This window comes from Pinus tabuliformis, chromosome J (genome assembly GCF_031772625.1).
Source record: "Pinus tabuliformis cultivar Carrire ecotype Pingquan chromosome J, CPIR1, whole genome shotgun sequence".
Taxonomy (NCBI): Eukaryota; Viridiplantae; Streptophyta; class Pinopsida; order Pinales; family Pinaceae; genus Pinus; species Pinus tabuliformis.
The window spans coordinates 536,197,189-536,215,500 of NC_142295.1; the positions used below are offsets into that span (position 1 = coordinate 536,197,189).

Consider the following 18,312-nt stretch of genomic DNA (forward strand, 5'->3'; position numbering starts at 1 on the left):
GTATGATTGTTTCTTTACCCATTATGTAATGTTTCCACTTTTTAACACTCTAAACTAATGCATATAATTCCTTATCATATGTAGGATAGTTAACTACTTCTGATGTAAATGTCTCAAAATGAAAGTATAGAGGCTTTCTGTGTTGCATCAACACTGCCCCCATGGCATATTCACTTGCATCTGTCTCGATCTCAAATGGATGCTGAAGATCTGACAGTGCTAGTACTGTCGTTGTACTAATCCTTTCTTTCAATGTGTCGAAGGCTTTCTGTTGTTTGCCTCCCAACTGAAACACTTGTTTCACACTTGTTAAAGCATGTAAAGGAGCCGCAATCAAGAAAAAGTTAGCAATAAACTTTTTCCAATATTGCGTTGCCCCTAAGAAACTTTTAACTTCTGTAGCAGTATTGGGCTTAGGCCAATTTACAATGACTTCGACCTTAGAGGGATCTATCTTCAATTCACCACCCCCTACAATATAACCCAAATAATTCAAAGATGTTCTGCAAAATTCACATTTTGACAGTTTTACATAGAAATTTTTTCTTTCCAAAACATCTAAAATCTACTTTACATGCTTAACATGTTCATCCCATGTTCTACTAAAAACAAGAATATCATCTAAATAGACTATTACAAAATCATCAATGAATGGTCTAAATACATCATTCATGACTCGCATGAATGTAGCTAGAGCATTAGTTAAGCCAAAAGGCATAACCATCCATTCATAGAGTCCTTGCTTCGTTTTGAAAGCAGTCTTCCACACATCCTGTTCTGCAACTCTGATCTGATGGTAGCTGCTTCGCAAGTCCAATTTAGAGAAGTACACTGCATCCTTTAACTGATCTAACAAATCATCAATACGAGGAAGAGGATAACGATTCTTTATTGTGATTTTATTTAATGCTCTAAAACCAATTCACATTCTCCACGAACCGTCTTTCTTTCGCACTAACACAATAGGTGATCCGCACGGTGATGTGCTTGGTCAAATAAACCCTTGATCGAGCAACTCCTGTACCTGCTTCCTTATCTCTGCATTCTCTAGAGCTGATAACCTGTACATTCCAATGTTAGGTAGTGGAGCATCTTGCTGCAAATAAATCTCATGTTCTATCTCTCGCTTGGGTTGAAGCCCTTTAGGCTCTTGAAACAGAATATCATAATCGGAAACAACTTTAACTAGATCTGCTTTCTGTTTAGGATTACAGCCTTTGAATGCATCAGATTTATCAATATCCTTTGCTTTTACAATCATAAGTAAAAATTGTTTACTTGCATTTACAATTCTTTTCATATGTCCAAAATTTATGAGAGAGAAGTTATCTTTGAGTTTATGAGCCCTTACAATATATTCAATTCCATCCTTAGTGAGTTGATACTTATTTTCAGTTCGATAGAAGATAGCATTTCTATCGTACAAGTATGGACTTCCTAACACAATTCCACATATGTCCAATGGGACTATGTCTAACTCAACCTCATCTACAAACTTTGACCCAATAGCAAAACGAAGTTTACATTGTTTCGTAACTTGTAGCTTAGTTTTATCACACACCCAACCTAATGGATATGGCTTTTTATGAGGTTTTGTTTCTAGACCCAACTTCTTTACAATTGCTTCAGAAATCAAATTAACTTGTGACCCACTAGCAAATAAAGTATCAATTTTAGTATGCTTGGAAATGACTCTTATGTGAAATAGCTCATTTCTTTTCTTCTCGTCATTATCATTATCAACAGAATTTGAAGAAGTACTTGTACATGCTTTAGAATCTTTACCTCTTATACCTGTAGATGTAATAGTTGTCTCGTCACCTGAATCTAATCCCAAGTCCTTTTGAATAGCAGCAACATTCTTTCGCTCTTTACCCCCAAACTTCTTAGGCTTCAATTCCGGATGCAGTGACCAGCAGTGTGCCTGATCGTGTCCTTCCTTCTTACAATGAGTGCATGAAGGTTTATCCTTCTTCACAGTGTTTGTTTTCTTCTCTTTCCACTTAAGTTTCTTCTTGCCTTTATTCTTTCCTTTAATAGATTTGGATTATTTCCCAACATTTGGGGTTACATTTTTACCTCTAGCTTCTAGATGAGTTGCTTCAACAGATATATCATCTAAGCTAATTGGATTAAACATAAGTATGGTATGTCTCAAATAACTATGAAGACAACCTATGTATTTCAACAATGTTTCTGGTGAGTCCAATGAAATGCCTAGTGTTAAAGCTCTCTTACGGAATTCCTGAGTATAACTTTGAACACTTTGACATTTTAATTGACGTAGTGTTTGCCAACTCATCATTGCTTGTTGCATATAAGCCAATGGATAAAATTTCTTTTTAATAGCAGAAACAAATTCATTCTAAGTTGAAATGATTTTACCATGCTTTTGGAGATCTGCTTGTGTCTTGCTTTCCCACCATACAAGTGCAGTTCCTCCAAGTCGAAGGCTAGCAAACTGGATCTTCTTTCTTTCTGAATCAACTTTCTGCACCCTACAATATACATCAATTTGCCTTATCCAATTATCAAGCTTTTCAGCATTAAGTTCTCCATCATAAATTGGAAAATCAAATTTTACATCTAATTTGATCAAAGAGGACTTATTTTTCTTCTTCTTAGAAGAACTAGTTTTATGAAAAGAAGACGATGATGATGACAATGATGGTGATGAGGGAGGAGATGGAGGAGGTTTTTCTCCCTTTCCTTTATCTCTTTATCTGGAGATGTAAAAAGAAAAGGTTCCTCTGCTCCTTTGTCTAGTTTAGGTGATGAAGTGCCTTCACCTTTACCCTTTTTAAACTCATGATACATCTCTTCCACCATGGCACGTATTGTCATGAAACTATCCAAGAATTGGGATTCTGACCAAAGTGGAGTTTCATCTGCTATCCTTCTTTGTGAAAAGACCCTTCCAATCTTTGGATTCGCCTCAACAAGCTCTCATTCGCCTCGTTTGAGCCTCAACCTAGTAAGCATCCAAATCTTCACACAAACTTATCAAACCTTAAAAACCTTGCCGCTCTGATACCACTTGATCCATAAATGAAAAAGATATTATAAACTATGTGTGAATTCGTTTATGTTACTTAATGCAATGGATCGAAAAGATTCCCAATAACATAAACAATTAAACCATTTAAAAACACATTCAAACACATCAACACAACAGAATTTAATAAAGGAGTTCACCAGACTTCCTAGCTACGTCTCCTTGTTCTTTTACTTCCAGTGTTGACCTCTTTATTTTGTCTTCAGAAATGTTGTTACAGGCATAAGCTCAAAAACAGAGTCTCAGATGAGAAAATGGAGGTCACCACTGCGTTTAGCTTGAAATTTCAAGTCAAATGAGTATAAACAGCACTTTCTCAGTGTTTCCTGAGACCTCCAAATCCAAACAAACACAGACAATAACTTCTAACGGCCAGATTCAACATATTTATGGGTGCTATTGTGCCTTGAAACGAGGGATACAAATAGCAATTTCAAGCAATGCAGAACTCAAAGACAGAACTGAATACCCATTCATCAATTAATGAAAAATTCCAAATCCCACCCCTCTGCCGCTGATATGCATGCCCAGACTCCATTCTAGTCTCTGACACATAACAGTGGCACCGGACAACCCAACTCGATCTTTTGTCACTTCTTGTGTACAAAATGACGTCGTACTCTGTCCGTTTCAACAAACAATTGCTGGTCACGCCACATGCCAGAATGTGTGAGAAAACATGTGAGTAGATCAAACGCTTAATTTTTGTTTTATTTCTTGCCTTCTGTAAGTACAGTTTTATTACATTGAGTTTTAGTTTTCTATTTGTAATTAAAGGGTTGTAGGTTCCCGTCAATCAATTCAGGTTATAAAAGGGGAAATTATATATTTACAGTTATTTTTAATTTTTAATAAATTTCAAAAAATAAAAACTATAATTTCAAATTAATCAAAACTTTAATTTTATATTATTTTATTATATGCAAATTCAATTTTTAATAAATTTTAAAAAATAAAAACTATAATTTCAAATTAATCAAAATTTAATTTTATATTACTTGATTATGGTAATATGATAAAAAATAGTACTAAATAAAAGAATTACAGTTTTTCTCATCTTCTTTTATCACTATTAATTAATAATAAATAATACATTTTTCCTTATAATCAAATATAATTTTTAAAAATAGTTATTAAATAATTTTATATTTATAGCTATTAAGTAACTATATATATATATATAGATATTGAAGTTGTATGGTCTTTTACCAATAAATATCTTAATTTTCTCATAATGAGGTGATACCCTATTCGCCTACAAAATAATGATGAGCCTTCATTGCCCATGCTTACTCCACCCTATGCAACTTGGATAGCTAATAGCAGATGATGAAATGTAGTACATGCAACACAATTTGAGTGTATAGAAGGTGGTGCCAAACTCCTCTCGGTCATCTGCACCATTTCACTCCCATGTAAAAATGATTTCACGCATCTTCTACCTCATTGCTCTCCCATTATGAAGCTGAACTCAAAGAATTATTCAAATAACATGAAGTGTCAAGCTATTCCAAGTTTGGATTTGTGGCTTTCTCACAATAAGATAAGCATATCTCTCTGTTTTCTATGTTTACTAAAGCCTTCTTCTTGGTTTCTCCCTCATGCTGGGGCTAGGAGATTTATCCTGCATCCTAGGTCCTCTCCTTTCTGAACTCCCAGTGGAATTTAACTCCACATCAAATTTATGTATTTTCCCTAGCTCTTGCTCGATAAAGCTCTTACCTTTGGAAATTAACTCTACAGCTTCTTTCCTTTGTTCAAAGTTTTTGTTGCCAGGATCTCCTACCATCTGGTTTACCTCTCCTTTGTGTTTTCAAGGTGGCCTATTTTGTTGATTTCTCCTCTCCCTATAACAACTTATTACTCATCTAGTCAACTTGTTACCTCGTGGACCTATTACCTCGACTCCTTGCTTTTGTTACCTCAACTCCTTGGTTCTCATTAACCTGTTACAACACCTCTTTGCTTATGTCGCAAGTATTCCTCCAAGCATACCTCAACATGGTTCATGCCAACACAACATAATGAGTCCTAGTCCTAAAGGACTCCCCTAAGCGCATGCTTAGATAAATGATGAGAACCCATTTGCTACTTATTGAGAGCATACGCCTCTATTAGCTACAAATAAAATTAATATTGTAGAAGCAAGGTAGGGAGACAGTTCATGTAGGATGAAAAAATAGAAGAAAATGTAGGTCAATGGATTTTTAACACTAAAATTAGCAGAGAGAGATACAATAGATATATTTAGGAAGTGGACCTATAATCACAGATGAAAACCATCATTTGCAAAATGTTGGTGGAAATGAGTGAGGCTCAATGAAACCCTTGTTGTGCATAGATGCTCTCTAGCTCCAAGTGAAAAAACTGGATCACAAGATCTCCAAACTCGCAAAAAGATAGTTAGCCTATAATTCCCTGATTCTAATGATGAAGAGGATAATCCAATGGCTAAACAAGTGGACTCACCCTTTGGGTGATCATGTCAAGAATTGTTTTTTTTTGTTTTTGTTTTTCTTTTCTTCAACAATAAAGCTACTAATCAGTTTAATTTTAAATATAGGCTAGGAAATGAAAACCTAAACATTATCAAACTTATGGTTTTACTTTACTTTATCACCATTTGTGCTACTGGTCTGGTTTCCCAAGTGGCAGGGATAGCAAGCCACATGTATTTCTTGTTTATGATCTAGATGGAATGTAATTTCAATGTAGATCGTACATTATATATATCATGTCGAGAATTTATTTTTTTTGTTTTTCTTTTTTTCAACATTAAGGCTACTGACCAATTTAATTTTAAGTATAGGCTAGGAAATGAAAACCTAAACATTATCAAACTTATGGTTTTACTTTACTTTATTACTGCATGTGCTACTGGCCTGGTTTCCCAAGATTTCTTGTTTATGATCTTGATGGCATATAATTTCAACGTGGAACTTATATATATAATTTAAATGTTTTACAATTTTTGGGGGGTAAATTCAAAATAATGGGAATGGAAACCAATGTTTTTAACCCTAAAAAAATCTTACAATAATTATTTCGAATTAATGGAATTGTAAATGTCAAATGTTGACTTTGTGCAATCACATTGCGATAGGGGTATTTAAAAGTGTTGGATCCATTTTTACATTAAAACCAACAATTTCATCTATTGAAAAGTGCAATAATTTTGGTAATGATTACATGATCAACTTTGATGATAGTAAAAAAAAAAATCCAATATATAAAATGTCTAGGTTTCCTCCTAATAAATAACTTCATCTTTTTCTACGGTTCAGAGGATTTTGAAGTAAATTCAATTTGTTCTTACTTGTATTGTGATCCAAATTTGCAGATTTGATTGAGATGGTCACTAACTTATTGTTTTTTAGCAAATCCAAGTAGAAATTCAGTATTTCAGTGTTTTTTCTTAGTACATCTAATTGTATTGAAGTTGTTTGAAAGCAAGTATGTTAAGATTTGCATGTTTTTCAACCATATGAGAATAAATATGTGGTTTATTGAGCTATTTTGATGTGAATTTGGCAAGATCTATGAGTGAAAGCATGGAGCTGAGTTACACTTTTTGGCAAAGGAGGGCACATTTTCGGTGAAAATCAACAACTCGATTGAGCACCTTTTGAGGCCTCGATTGAGTTGTTAGAGAGCTTAAACAATGTAACCTGAGGTTAACTAGGACCTTGATTACATGAAGTAGGCAACTTGGACATGGTTCATAAAGATTGATAAGTATTTAGATGAATAAGGGTTCTAACTGAGTCCTTCATATTTCAATCTATAATTCAAAACCATTGGTAATGATATCATTCTATTAATCATTTATGTTGATGACATCATTATTACAGGAAGTGCAGCAAGTGTTATTGAATAGATCAAATCTAATATGAGTAAATCTTTTGACATCATCGATTTAGGCATGATGCATCATTGTCTAGGTATAGAACTTTTGAGAACAAGTAGCAACATTTTTGTTTCACAAAAAAAGTATGGCAAGAGTTTACTTGATATATACAAAATTATAGAGTGCAAAATCTCACCTACACCTATGGAGAAAAGGTTACGACTTTTAGTTGAAAACAACTCTAAACCAGTTAATGAGTTAGTCTATAAGAAGCAAGTTGGAAGCTTGATATATCTTATATCCAATGGGCCTGATTTAAGTTACATTCTAAGCTTCATTTCCATATTGATGATAACACCAAAGGTAGAACATGAGATTATAATAGTGAGAGTGTTGAAATATGTGAGAGGGACACTTCACTTTGGCATTCACTTTAGCAGAAACAAAGACCCTCAATTGTGTGGGTATGTAGATTCATATTGGGTAGGTTGTGTGGATGGCAGAAAACCAACTCTTAAATATATATTCAACCTTAGCATAGGAGTAATCACATGGACTAGCAAGAAGTAGCATGCAACTGTCTTTTTATTGACTAAAGTAGAATATCAAGTAGCAAGGAGAGAACTGTGTGATGTAGTTTGGCTCTACAAGATGCTTCCAAACATAAGGATGATGTTGATAGAGCCAACATCACTACTTTATAACAATAAATGGATGTTCAAACTAGCCAATAATCTAGTATTCCATGAACATACCAAGCATGTTGAAATACCCAATTACTCTTTTATTGATGGAAGCATAATATCAAAGAGCAAGGAAAAAAGTGTGTGTGATGTAGTTTGGCTCTATTAGATGCTTTCAAACACGAGGATGATGTTAATAAAGCCAACACCACTACTCTATAGCATTAAATGAGTATTCAAATTAGCCAATAAATAATCTAGTCTTCCATTAACATACAAAGCAGGTTGATATATACTTAAAATACACTATCACTTCATGAGATAGCTAATAAATAATGGATCTATTAAATTACAATATTATCCACTAAAGATCAAAATTCATAAAGTTCCTAAAAATATATATATATATAATTATAAAATAAATTTAATGTACTTGAAATAAATATCATATTATAACACGGGCTACATAGTAGCTAGTACTTGTCGCTCAGCTTAAATATAACTTAATTCAACAAAAAGTAACAAAGACAAAGATTTTATCAAAAAAATAAAACAACTAATAAAATATTGTATTTTAAATGTCATCACCAAAAATTAAAAAATATGATTAACTAGTATTTTTTATATTAACATAAATATATCTATGTGTGTGTTTTAGTTTTATTAATATATATAATTGTTTATAATTAAATTTATTAAAATATGTTTTTAATATAATAATAAATCATTTTAAATTGAAAGTAATGTGAAAAAATTATAATTTATGAAAATAGAAATAATAAAAAATTAAAAAATTAAATAAAAAGAAATAAAACCAAAAATAAAAAATTAGTAAGTAATAAAAATGGAAGTTACTAAATAATCCATAATAAAACCTCAATCAATCACCTTTAAAAAAACAAACTTAAATTCTTAAAATTAAACTATAAATAAACATCATAAATTCTTAATCAACAGCAAACTAATACTTAATTAAAAATAAAACTAAATATGTTATATGCCTACCGTGAGGAAGATATAATAACGATATGTTAAACATAGATTATAATTATCAATATAATCCCTTATATTAAATTTGTTTCGGCTTTTATGTACTTTTCAACCCCCCACATTCAAAAAGTGAATTTACTGATATGACTTGTAAACTTTTATAAGAAAAGGAAAGGAACCTGCATCCTTCCAAAGTGAATTAGGAGGAGCCCATGTGTCCTCGTGCTCCCTTCTCACACTACCCATTATCAAGTGTGCCTGCCTCGAAATATTTCAATTTTTTCCTTTAATATTTAAAATGATAATTAAAAAAATCCTTATTTTATTTAAGTTTAAGTAAATCATTTTAAATTAATAAAATTATAAATATTCAATATTAGTATAATTTATTTTTATTATAATAAAAATAAATTTAATAATATTATATTTATATTTATTTATAAATAACAATTTCACTAATATTTTTAGTAATTATATAACCAAATTTAATTATAATAAATTATAAAAATTCAAATTCGTAAAAAAAAATTAACATTCCCAAATTAGAACATAGAACTCATCAATAAATATATTTTTTTATATTCCAACAAATTTTTTTATCACTTTTCACATAATATGTTTAATATTTCTTTAGCAAAATGAGATTCTAACAAATTAAAACATACACTAGTATCAATTTTTTAGATGTATTACTTGTAACTAATGATAAATAAGTCAAATCTTTAATTAAAATCATTATCACCTAATCAAGTAGCTTTCATCCATTTTTATATCACATTTCATAATTCTTTAACTAGAGCAAGTCAGCTTTTTAGTTAATATCCTTATCACGTAATCAAATAGCTTTCGTCAAATATTACATGACACTTCATTATCCTTTAACTAGAACAAAAGATTTTTTCATACATATATATTCTTCCTGTTATTTAATAAATAAATAAAACAAAAATTACCACAAACTTTTTTCAACCATGTTAGTGATAAAACAAAAATTGTCACAAACTTTTTTCAACCATGTTAGTGTGACATGATTTTCAAATTAAATATTTTTTATTTAAAAATTACTAACTATGAGTTTAGACTGTATTATTTTAATATATATATATATATATATATATATATATATATAATATGAGATTATCTTAATTTTAAATTCAATTATATTGTTATATCTATGATATCCAAATTAAATATTATATTATATAATTTTAATAAAAAATTGCCTAAAAGATATTTCAATTATATTATTTTATAATAATTATATATCAAAATTTATTTAAATAATTTAAAGTAACAGATTTGTTATAATTTATTTTAAATTTAAATTCAACTATATTATTAGAGATATAATATTCAAATTAAATATGCATTATCCAATTTTATTTCTTTAAATTTAAATTCAACTATATTATTAGAGATATAATATTCAAATTAAATATACATTATCCAATTTTCATTTAAAAAATAAAATTGTCCAATCTTCATTTAAAAAATATCAACTATATAGTAATAAATTTGTTATAATGTAAATTTATTTTAAATTTAAATTTAATTATATTATCATAATTATAATATTCAAATTAAATATAAACTAATATACCACTTTCATTTAGAAAATATCAACTACATATTTAATTAAATTAATATTCTATAATGAATATACATTTTACTTACATTTATTTTTATATAAATATATAATAAAGGTATTTTACTTTTACATTTATTTTTATATAATATATAATAAAGGTATTTTACTTTTACAAAATATTAAATTTTAAAGCAATTAATTTAATCAATAAATTTCTTATAGTGTAGTAAAAAAAAAAAGTTATGTGAAAGTAATTAGATCTCTTCATACATTTATAATTTATAATTTTTATATTTTAAAAAGTTTTAAGCTGGAAAATTTCAAGTTATGATAAATTTACATTATAATTATAAAACTAGATACTAAAACATAATTTAAAAGATAGATTGATGTATCAACTTAAATATTATTTGAGATTATAAAAATATGATTATCACATTATTATATTTTGTATTATCTTTTTTTGTAAATTGGAAAGGACTACATCTTCAATATGTCTAATGCATTTAATACATCATCCCTATTGAGGCAGGGAATTGAACAGGTGACTTCACATCAAGAATTGTCTTAATAGAGCACCCAATCACCGTCTATCCAGCTTAGTGACTTCACATCAAGAATTGTCTTAATAGAGCACCCAATCACCGTCTATCCAGCGCCCAGACCAGTATTATCTTTCTTATTTATACTATTTTCAAATTTAAAATAAATTTGATAAAATTGCCTAAAAAATATTTCAATTATATTATTTTATATAATTATATATCAAAATTTATTTAAATAACTTAAGCCAACAAATTTGTTATAATTTATTTTAAATTTAAATTCAACTATATTATTATAGATATAATATTCAAATTAAATACACATTATCCAATTTTCATTTAAAAAATAAAATTGTCTCGTCTCCATTTAGAAAATATCAACTACATATTTAATTAAATTATAATATTTTATAATGAGTATACATTTATTTTTTATTTAAATATATAATAAAGGTATTTTACTTTTATAGAATAATAAATTTTAAAGCAGTTAATTTAATCAATAAATTTCTTGTAGTGTAGTATATAAAAAAAATTAATTTCAAATTTTTCGTATGTGAAAGTAATTAGATCTCTTCCTACATTTATAATTTTTATATTTAAAAAAAAAAAATATCTTGAAAAAGTTTTTACTTTGGAAAATTTCAAGTTTGGATAAATTTACATTATAATTATAAAATTAGACACTAAATCATAATTTAAAAGATAGATTGATGTATCAACTTAAATATCATTTTAGATTATAAAAATATGATTATCATATTATTATATTTTGTATTAATTTTTTTTTGTAAATTAGGCAGGACTATATCTTCAATATATCTAATGCATTTAATACATTATCCCTATTGGGACAGGGAATTGAACCAGTGACTTCACATTAAGAATTGCCTTAACGGCTATCCAATACCCCGTGGACTTGTATTATCTTTCTTATTTATGCTATTTTCAAATTTAAAATAAGTTTGATAATATTTTCCATAATATTAATGATTTTTTATTATATATATATAGGCATTAATAGATATCTTCTTATCCGGTTAGGGGTGAAAGAATATGATGAATTGGCCAAATCTTAGACCTCCAGTTGTTCCAAATACCATTGAGATTTCCACATATGTTTGATGGTTTTAGCTACTTATGGTTTTTCTAGCAGTATTGTGTCATAATATATTGTATAATAAAATCTTGGGGAGTGGATCATTTTTTTTATGTAAGGAGTTAGTTAGTACACAGACATTTGGGATAAAAAACATTAACTTTTGTCATTAGTTTAGTTTCCAATTTGACAAACCACTACCAAAAGATTTTAATATTATATAATTTGGTATCAATTTAATAGAAGATAAATAAATAAATTTACACAATGATAGATTTTTTTTTAATATTCTACTATTATTATAATTATTATTTTTTGGTATTGTGTTTTTCATATTTTTATTTAAATATTTTATTTCATGTTATTAATCTCAATATGTATGTAATTTATCTCTCTCATGCATTCTTTACCTAATATAGATGTAATTTATTAGGTTTGAAATGTTTTATGCATTATATTTTAATAAATTAATATTTTTTAATGCATAGGTTTTTTTATTTTTATTGTAATTAGAAGAATAGGTAATTTAACTTATCTTATACTCACATGATATTGGGTCAATTTCTACAACAACTAGTATAGATTGAATATGATACTACCATTATAACCTTTTGATGTCGGGAAAACACTGGTTGTGCCAATATGTCAGCTTTAAATCCCACAAGGCCCAACATCGTCCCAACCAGTGCTTCCTTCAAAGCTGACTTATGGGAGATAAATCCCTTCCTTTTCGTTAAACCAAGTGGGAGGAGTCATAAGGGTATGGCTCAGACCCTTTTAAATTCCACAACTATTGACCCGTTCATGGGTGATATAACTCATTCCAATACCTTGCGTGGGTTTGGCTTTCTAAACCAATCCTTCATAAAGAACCATCGTAGTTGAAACTCTTTATACACAAATCACGACTGTGAAGCAAAGGTTCTATATTGCTTAGTCCCTTACCTTTTTATTTATAACGTCAGCTTGAGTCCCTACTTACACTCTTTCCTTTATTTGCAAAGCTCTTGCTAGCTCGCAAGTGACGAAAGTTTATGACATTGGCCTTCGTTCCTTTTTGTTATATGCCACTCCTTTATCCGCCAATGAAATAGCTCCATGGTGCTTCTCTTTACGCATCAGCCAGGCCTGGCATCATCCTGCCTATTCCAAAAGCGTGCAGCTCTTAATTACTTTGGGAGATAGACTCCGGGTAACGGAGTTTCTCCCATTGAATTATTTCATCCTCGAGCTCTGTTAATTGTTGTCCCCAATCCTTATAAAAAGCATGCACATCCCTTTTTCCTTTGTGAAATATCAACAATACTTATGGGCCCCTTGTTAGTCTCGTCTCCTAATGATATTTCTCTGTATCATCCCGACTCATTTCACGTTGATCAGTCTTCCATGTTGGCCTGGCGCTGAGTCAGCCCACTTGTTCTCTTTTGTGTGCACTTCTTAGAATCATCGGGGAAGATAGAACATGGGAGACATAAATGTTCCCATCACTTGTAATCAATCCCGCCCTCTATTAAATAACATTCCTAGCCATTAACTCCTCCATTGCATTAACCTTCCAAGATAAGTCAACATTCTTTTCGCAATCATGCTCACACTCCACACTAACCCAACTGTTTTCTTATTGGTGACCTTACACGTCAGCTCGGTCCTCGTCACCCCAACTGCTCAGCTCATGCACTCCTCTTTGATCATCCAGGAAAGAACCTTCAAGCCGACACTGCCTCTTGATGGGACTATTATGACAAAACTTTGAGTTTTGTTTCCCGACGTCGTCAATTTACATACTCCTATCAACCTTTAAGAAACCAAGTCTTATGCTACACCTTCTTTATATTCTCAACCAATGTTGAGCTACTCCTACATAAGATTCACTTCAGACTTCCATTCTCTATGACTTCCTTCCGACCCTCTAAAGTCTCCACGCTTCTGTTGCGCTTCTCCTCTCTACAAAACTTTGGCTTTGTTCAAGGAAGAATTTTGTTCTTCACGGCTTCTCTGATCTTTGTATACTCTCGTGGGTTCCTTTTGCACTCAATCCCTCTTGAGCTTAATTGTGATCATTCTACAACAAATTGACTAACAAAAATTACAAAAAGCATTCACAATAGTGTACAAAGGCTCAATTGCACACATTCAATCGCTCAAAGCAAAGTGCTTCTTCTATTAATGAATATGTATGCACATAATTTACAAAAGGCCCTCCTCTGACCAAATTTACATTGTATTGGCCCTTATTGGCCTTGTGGCCAAACTCGACCTCCAAATCCTCACCTCTCTGTGATCGCTCTCTTAATGTTTTCTTGGCTTACAAAAATATACAAAAGGATTCTGAACTAGAATTAGTTCAAATCCACAATTCACTCAACTAATGAACCTATCTTTAGATCCTCTAGGTCCACAAAATCCTATCAAGAAATTTATGCTATCCCAAGATCTCTCTAACTCACTCATCCTCCCGAAACTTCTTCTTAGAAGAAGATCCAATTATACACCAAATCACATCAATATTACAATCTTTATAAAATTCCTAAAAACATAGAAAATTACAAATAATTATCAATTAGGGAACCAACTCCCTCAATAAATGAATGACCCCTAGGTCTAGTCAATTTTTTTTACTTAGAGGTGAGATGCTCTTGCGTCACCTCTAGTTAGGGGTATGTATCGATTACGACACTACCACTATAACCTCTAGTTAAAGATTAGGTAGATGGGACATCTACAGGGGTTAGGGGTATGTATCGATTACGACACTACAACTATAACCTCTAGTTAAGGATTAGGTAGATGGGACATCTACAGGGGTCTGCCTTAAAATGCCAGGGAATTTGTAAGATTTCAAAGGTCTTAACCTTATAACCAACGACCGGGTGGAATTCAAAAGGTCTTAACCTTATAAAATGCTACTGTACATGTGGAAAAAAAGGGATAGATAGAACAGGATAGATAGAACAGTTGAATTTCAAAAGGCAATGATCTATAACCAATGTGGGTAATTCAAGAAATTAATGAAGTTAAAGATGAAAAAGGAAGAAGATTGCACCTGTTCCACCATCTTGTGTCTGAGGAGCTTATCTTTATCCAGGATCTTGATTGCCACAATCTCATGAGTCTCCACATTTTTAGCAAACTTGACCTTGCCAAAGTTGCCCTCACCAAGGGTGCGTCCCAACTCATACTTACCCACACGAGTTCTTACGCTCTGCAAGCTCATTCCCTCTCAATACGCACACGATGCAAAGAAGAAGAAACAGGGAAAAGCTCGGCTCTGACCGGATTGATGACCTCTGGATCTACGCTCAAGGAACAGGATGGCCTCGCCTCTGGATCTTTGACCCTGCTTCTGCTGATTCTAACGCTTACGATTACAAGGCTGCCAGACCTGCGACTTTACGACATTCATCTTGCTCACCAGAAAACCGAAAAGAGAACAAGAAACTGCAGCTGCACCTTCTAGTGGTTCCTCAGACTCCCAAATCCAAACAAACACAGACAATAACTTCTAGCGGCCATGTTCAACATGTTTCTGGATGCTATTGTGCCTCGAGAGCAGGGACACATATAGTAATTTACAGGAATTCAGAACTGAATACCCATTCATCAATTAATGAGAAATCCCAGACCCCAGGAATTCAGAATCCAAAGACACAACTGGATACCCATTCATCAAATCATGAAAAATCTCAAATCCCACCCCCTCTGTCGCCGATACTCATACCCAATCTCGTCTCTGACATTTAACAGCAGCGCCAGAGTTTCTGCAAACAACCGAACTCAACTCGAACTTTTGTCGCTTGTACAGCGCAGACCCCAATGACGTCGTCCTTGCCAGTTTCAGAAAACGAATGTGGGTCACGCCAGAAAAGTAAGCATGCCTAAATGTGGAACACGTTACTGGGTCAAACGCTCAGTAATTTTTTGGGTTCATATTTTGTTTTGTTGGCATTTTGGAAAATTACTGTTGGGAAGGAAATCAATCTCTGGAAGGCCAGAGAACTGGAGTTGGCAGGGTGAAGGTTAATATAATAATATTTATAGGCGTTGAGTAATTAACAATATTTATTATGATTATGTTATTGGTAGGGATTTAAATTGGGTGGAGCAGATAATATCATGTTATCATGTTATTAGCAGGGATTTAAATTTAGGTGGGGAAGATAATAGTGATTTTGTTTAACCACTCAAAACAATTTTAATTGATAATATATCTTCTACAATTTATACTAAATATTTTTTTTACAAAATAATTTAATTGTTAAAATTTATAAAAAATTATCATCTTTTTAAATTTAAATTTATAATAAAAAAACCATATATTTTTAACTATTAAATTTATTTAACCATTTTTTTTTAAGAAATGGTTAGTTGGTCTACGTAGTGCTAATCCTGTAACAAAATCATCTTTATTTCACCAAATAAAACACATTATTTCACCCTATTGTAATCCTGTAATAAGGTCATCTTTATTTCACCAAGTAAAAACACATTATTCCAAATTATAATTTCTCCTAAGATTAAATTCACCATGACTAGAAACATAAATATGTATCATACACTTTAAGCTACACTCCTTCAACACTAAAATATTATTATTTTATAAATATATGATTTATATATAATTAATTAGTGGTGGTAGTGGTGGTGATTTATGATTTATATATTTTATTTTAATTATAATATTTAAAATGATAATTAAAAAAATCATTATTTTATTTAACTTTAAGTAAATCATTTTAAATTAATAAAATTATAAATATTAAATATTAATATAATCTATTTTTATTAGGAGTTGTCTATAATGCGACTTTTTGGAGATTCCGGTGACGGAATCCGGCGGAAGAAATTGAGAATGATTTGTTGCAGTGAAAATGGTTTTTTAACTGCATATTCGGATTCAACACCCTGAAAAACCCCTGGGACGCTTTGATTGTGCAGAAACTAGCTATCAAACTTGCGATTCCAATAAATTGCTGCCGGATTTTCACCGGAAAAACCCGCCAGAAAGACTTTCAAAAAGTCGCGTTATAGACAACTGCTTTTTATTATAATAAAAATAATTTACTAATATTATATTTATATTTATTTATTAATATTTTTTTTTAATTTTACCAATTATATAACCAAATTTAATTTAACAAAAAAATAAAAATAAAAATAAAAATAACGTTCCCAAAAATAGATCATAGAACTCATAATAAACCTATTTTTTTATATTCCAACAAATTTTTTTATTACTTTTTATATAATATATTTAATATTTTTTAATAAAATAGGATTGTGAAAAATTTTAGATGTATTACTTTTATGATGCAGGAGCATCCGGAACCTTCAATGAAAAAAAATTAGAGAAAGAGAACAGATGGACAAATGGACAACCACATGGACAGCCAGGCCAACCTGGAACAAGATTCTGTTAATGAACTAATTTTAGTTAAAAAAATTAGTTAACACTGAATGTATATGTAATAAGAATAGAAAGATTCACGAGTAAATGAGGAAGGACAAGAGAAAACCCTGTCGGTGAGAGAGAGAGGGCAAAATGTAATCGCTGGAGGAATTCTGGATTAAGGCTTAGATGCCTTAAATTGTAACTTGAGATTGTAAATAATAAAAATGCCTCTTTGTGAATTGATATGGAATTGCGTCTTGTGAATTTGTATCTGCTCTGTGTTTTTTAATTTTTTTTTTAATGAAAAAGTTTTCGTAGAAAAAGAAAATGCCAAACCAAGGCAGATGAGTGGCTTCAGAATCCATATACCAGACCAGGGTAGATGAGTGGCTTCAGAATCCATCAGATTGGAAATCTCGAGAGGATTCCAAGGTTTCTACAACAGAGAATACTGGAGGCCGAGGTTGGAGTCTAAGCAACGGTGAGGACGACAATCAATGCACGCACTGATTCTCAAGTTCAGAATTGGGCGAATTCTGCAAGAAAGAAAGAGAGATGAGTGGTGTTTCCAAAAGATCGCACGAGGAGGATGAATCATATGCAGACGAACCATTTGGGATTTTGCTTGTTCTTGGGATTTCTGGGTTTGATCGCCTTGATCACGGCAATAGCTGCAGAATTCAAACATACCCGGGCCTCTGAAGTGCCATATGAACATGGGGAGTGCACCCTTCCAAACAGCCTTGCTCTGGCGCTGGAAACTGTTGCAGCAATGGCACTTCTGCTTGCGCAATTGTCAGCCAATGCGATGGGGGATGCGTATGTTGTTGTACTAGAAATGTGAACAAAGTTCCCTCTCGGAACATATCCATAAACACACTTAGTTTGTTCATGTCCTGGCTAACGTTCGCGTTTTCGTTTTAACCACACTTAGTTTGTTCATGTCCTAGTTAACATTCGCGTTTGCGTTTTTTCCTTCTAGTAGCCGGGACGAGCATGAACCCGGGACAATATAGAAGGTGAGGGACGAGCATGAACCCGGGACAATATAGAAGGTGAGGGAAAGTATCGGAAAGGAAACGATGCCCTGGAGAGTCATGTTGAGAAGACTGTGAG

General features: G+C 31.4%; 1 protein-coding gene across 1 annotated transcript in view; it reads right to left on the minus strand.

Moving 5' to 3' along the window:
• The window catches only part of LOC149228126 (CBL-interacting protein kinase 23-like), a 45,242-nt gene extending 30,221 nt beyond the window's left edge, over positions 1-15,021 (minus strand). The window contains exon 1 of the mRNA XM_089378051.1: positions 14,851-15,021. Coding sequence (XP_089234177.1) covers positions 14,851-15,021 — 171 coding nt within the window. The remainder of the gene's footprint in view (positions 1-14,850) is intronic.
• Between the last annotated feature and the right edge of the window lie 3,291 nt (positions 15,022-18,312).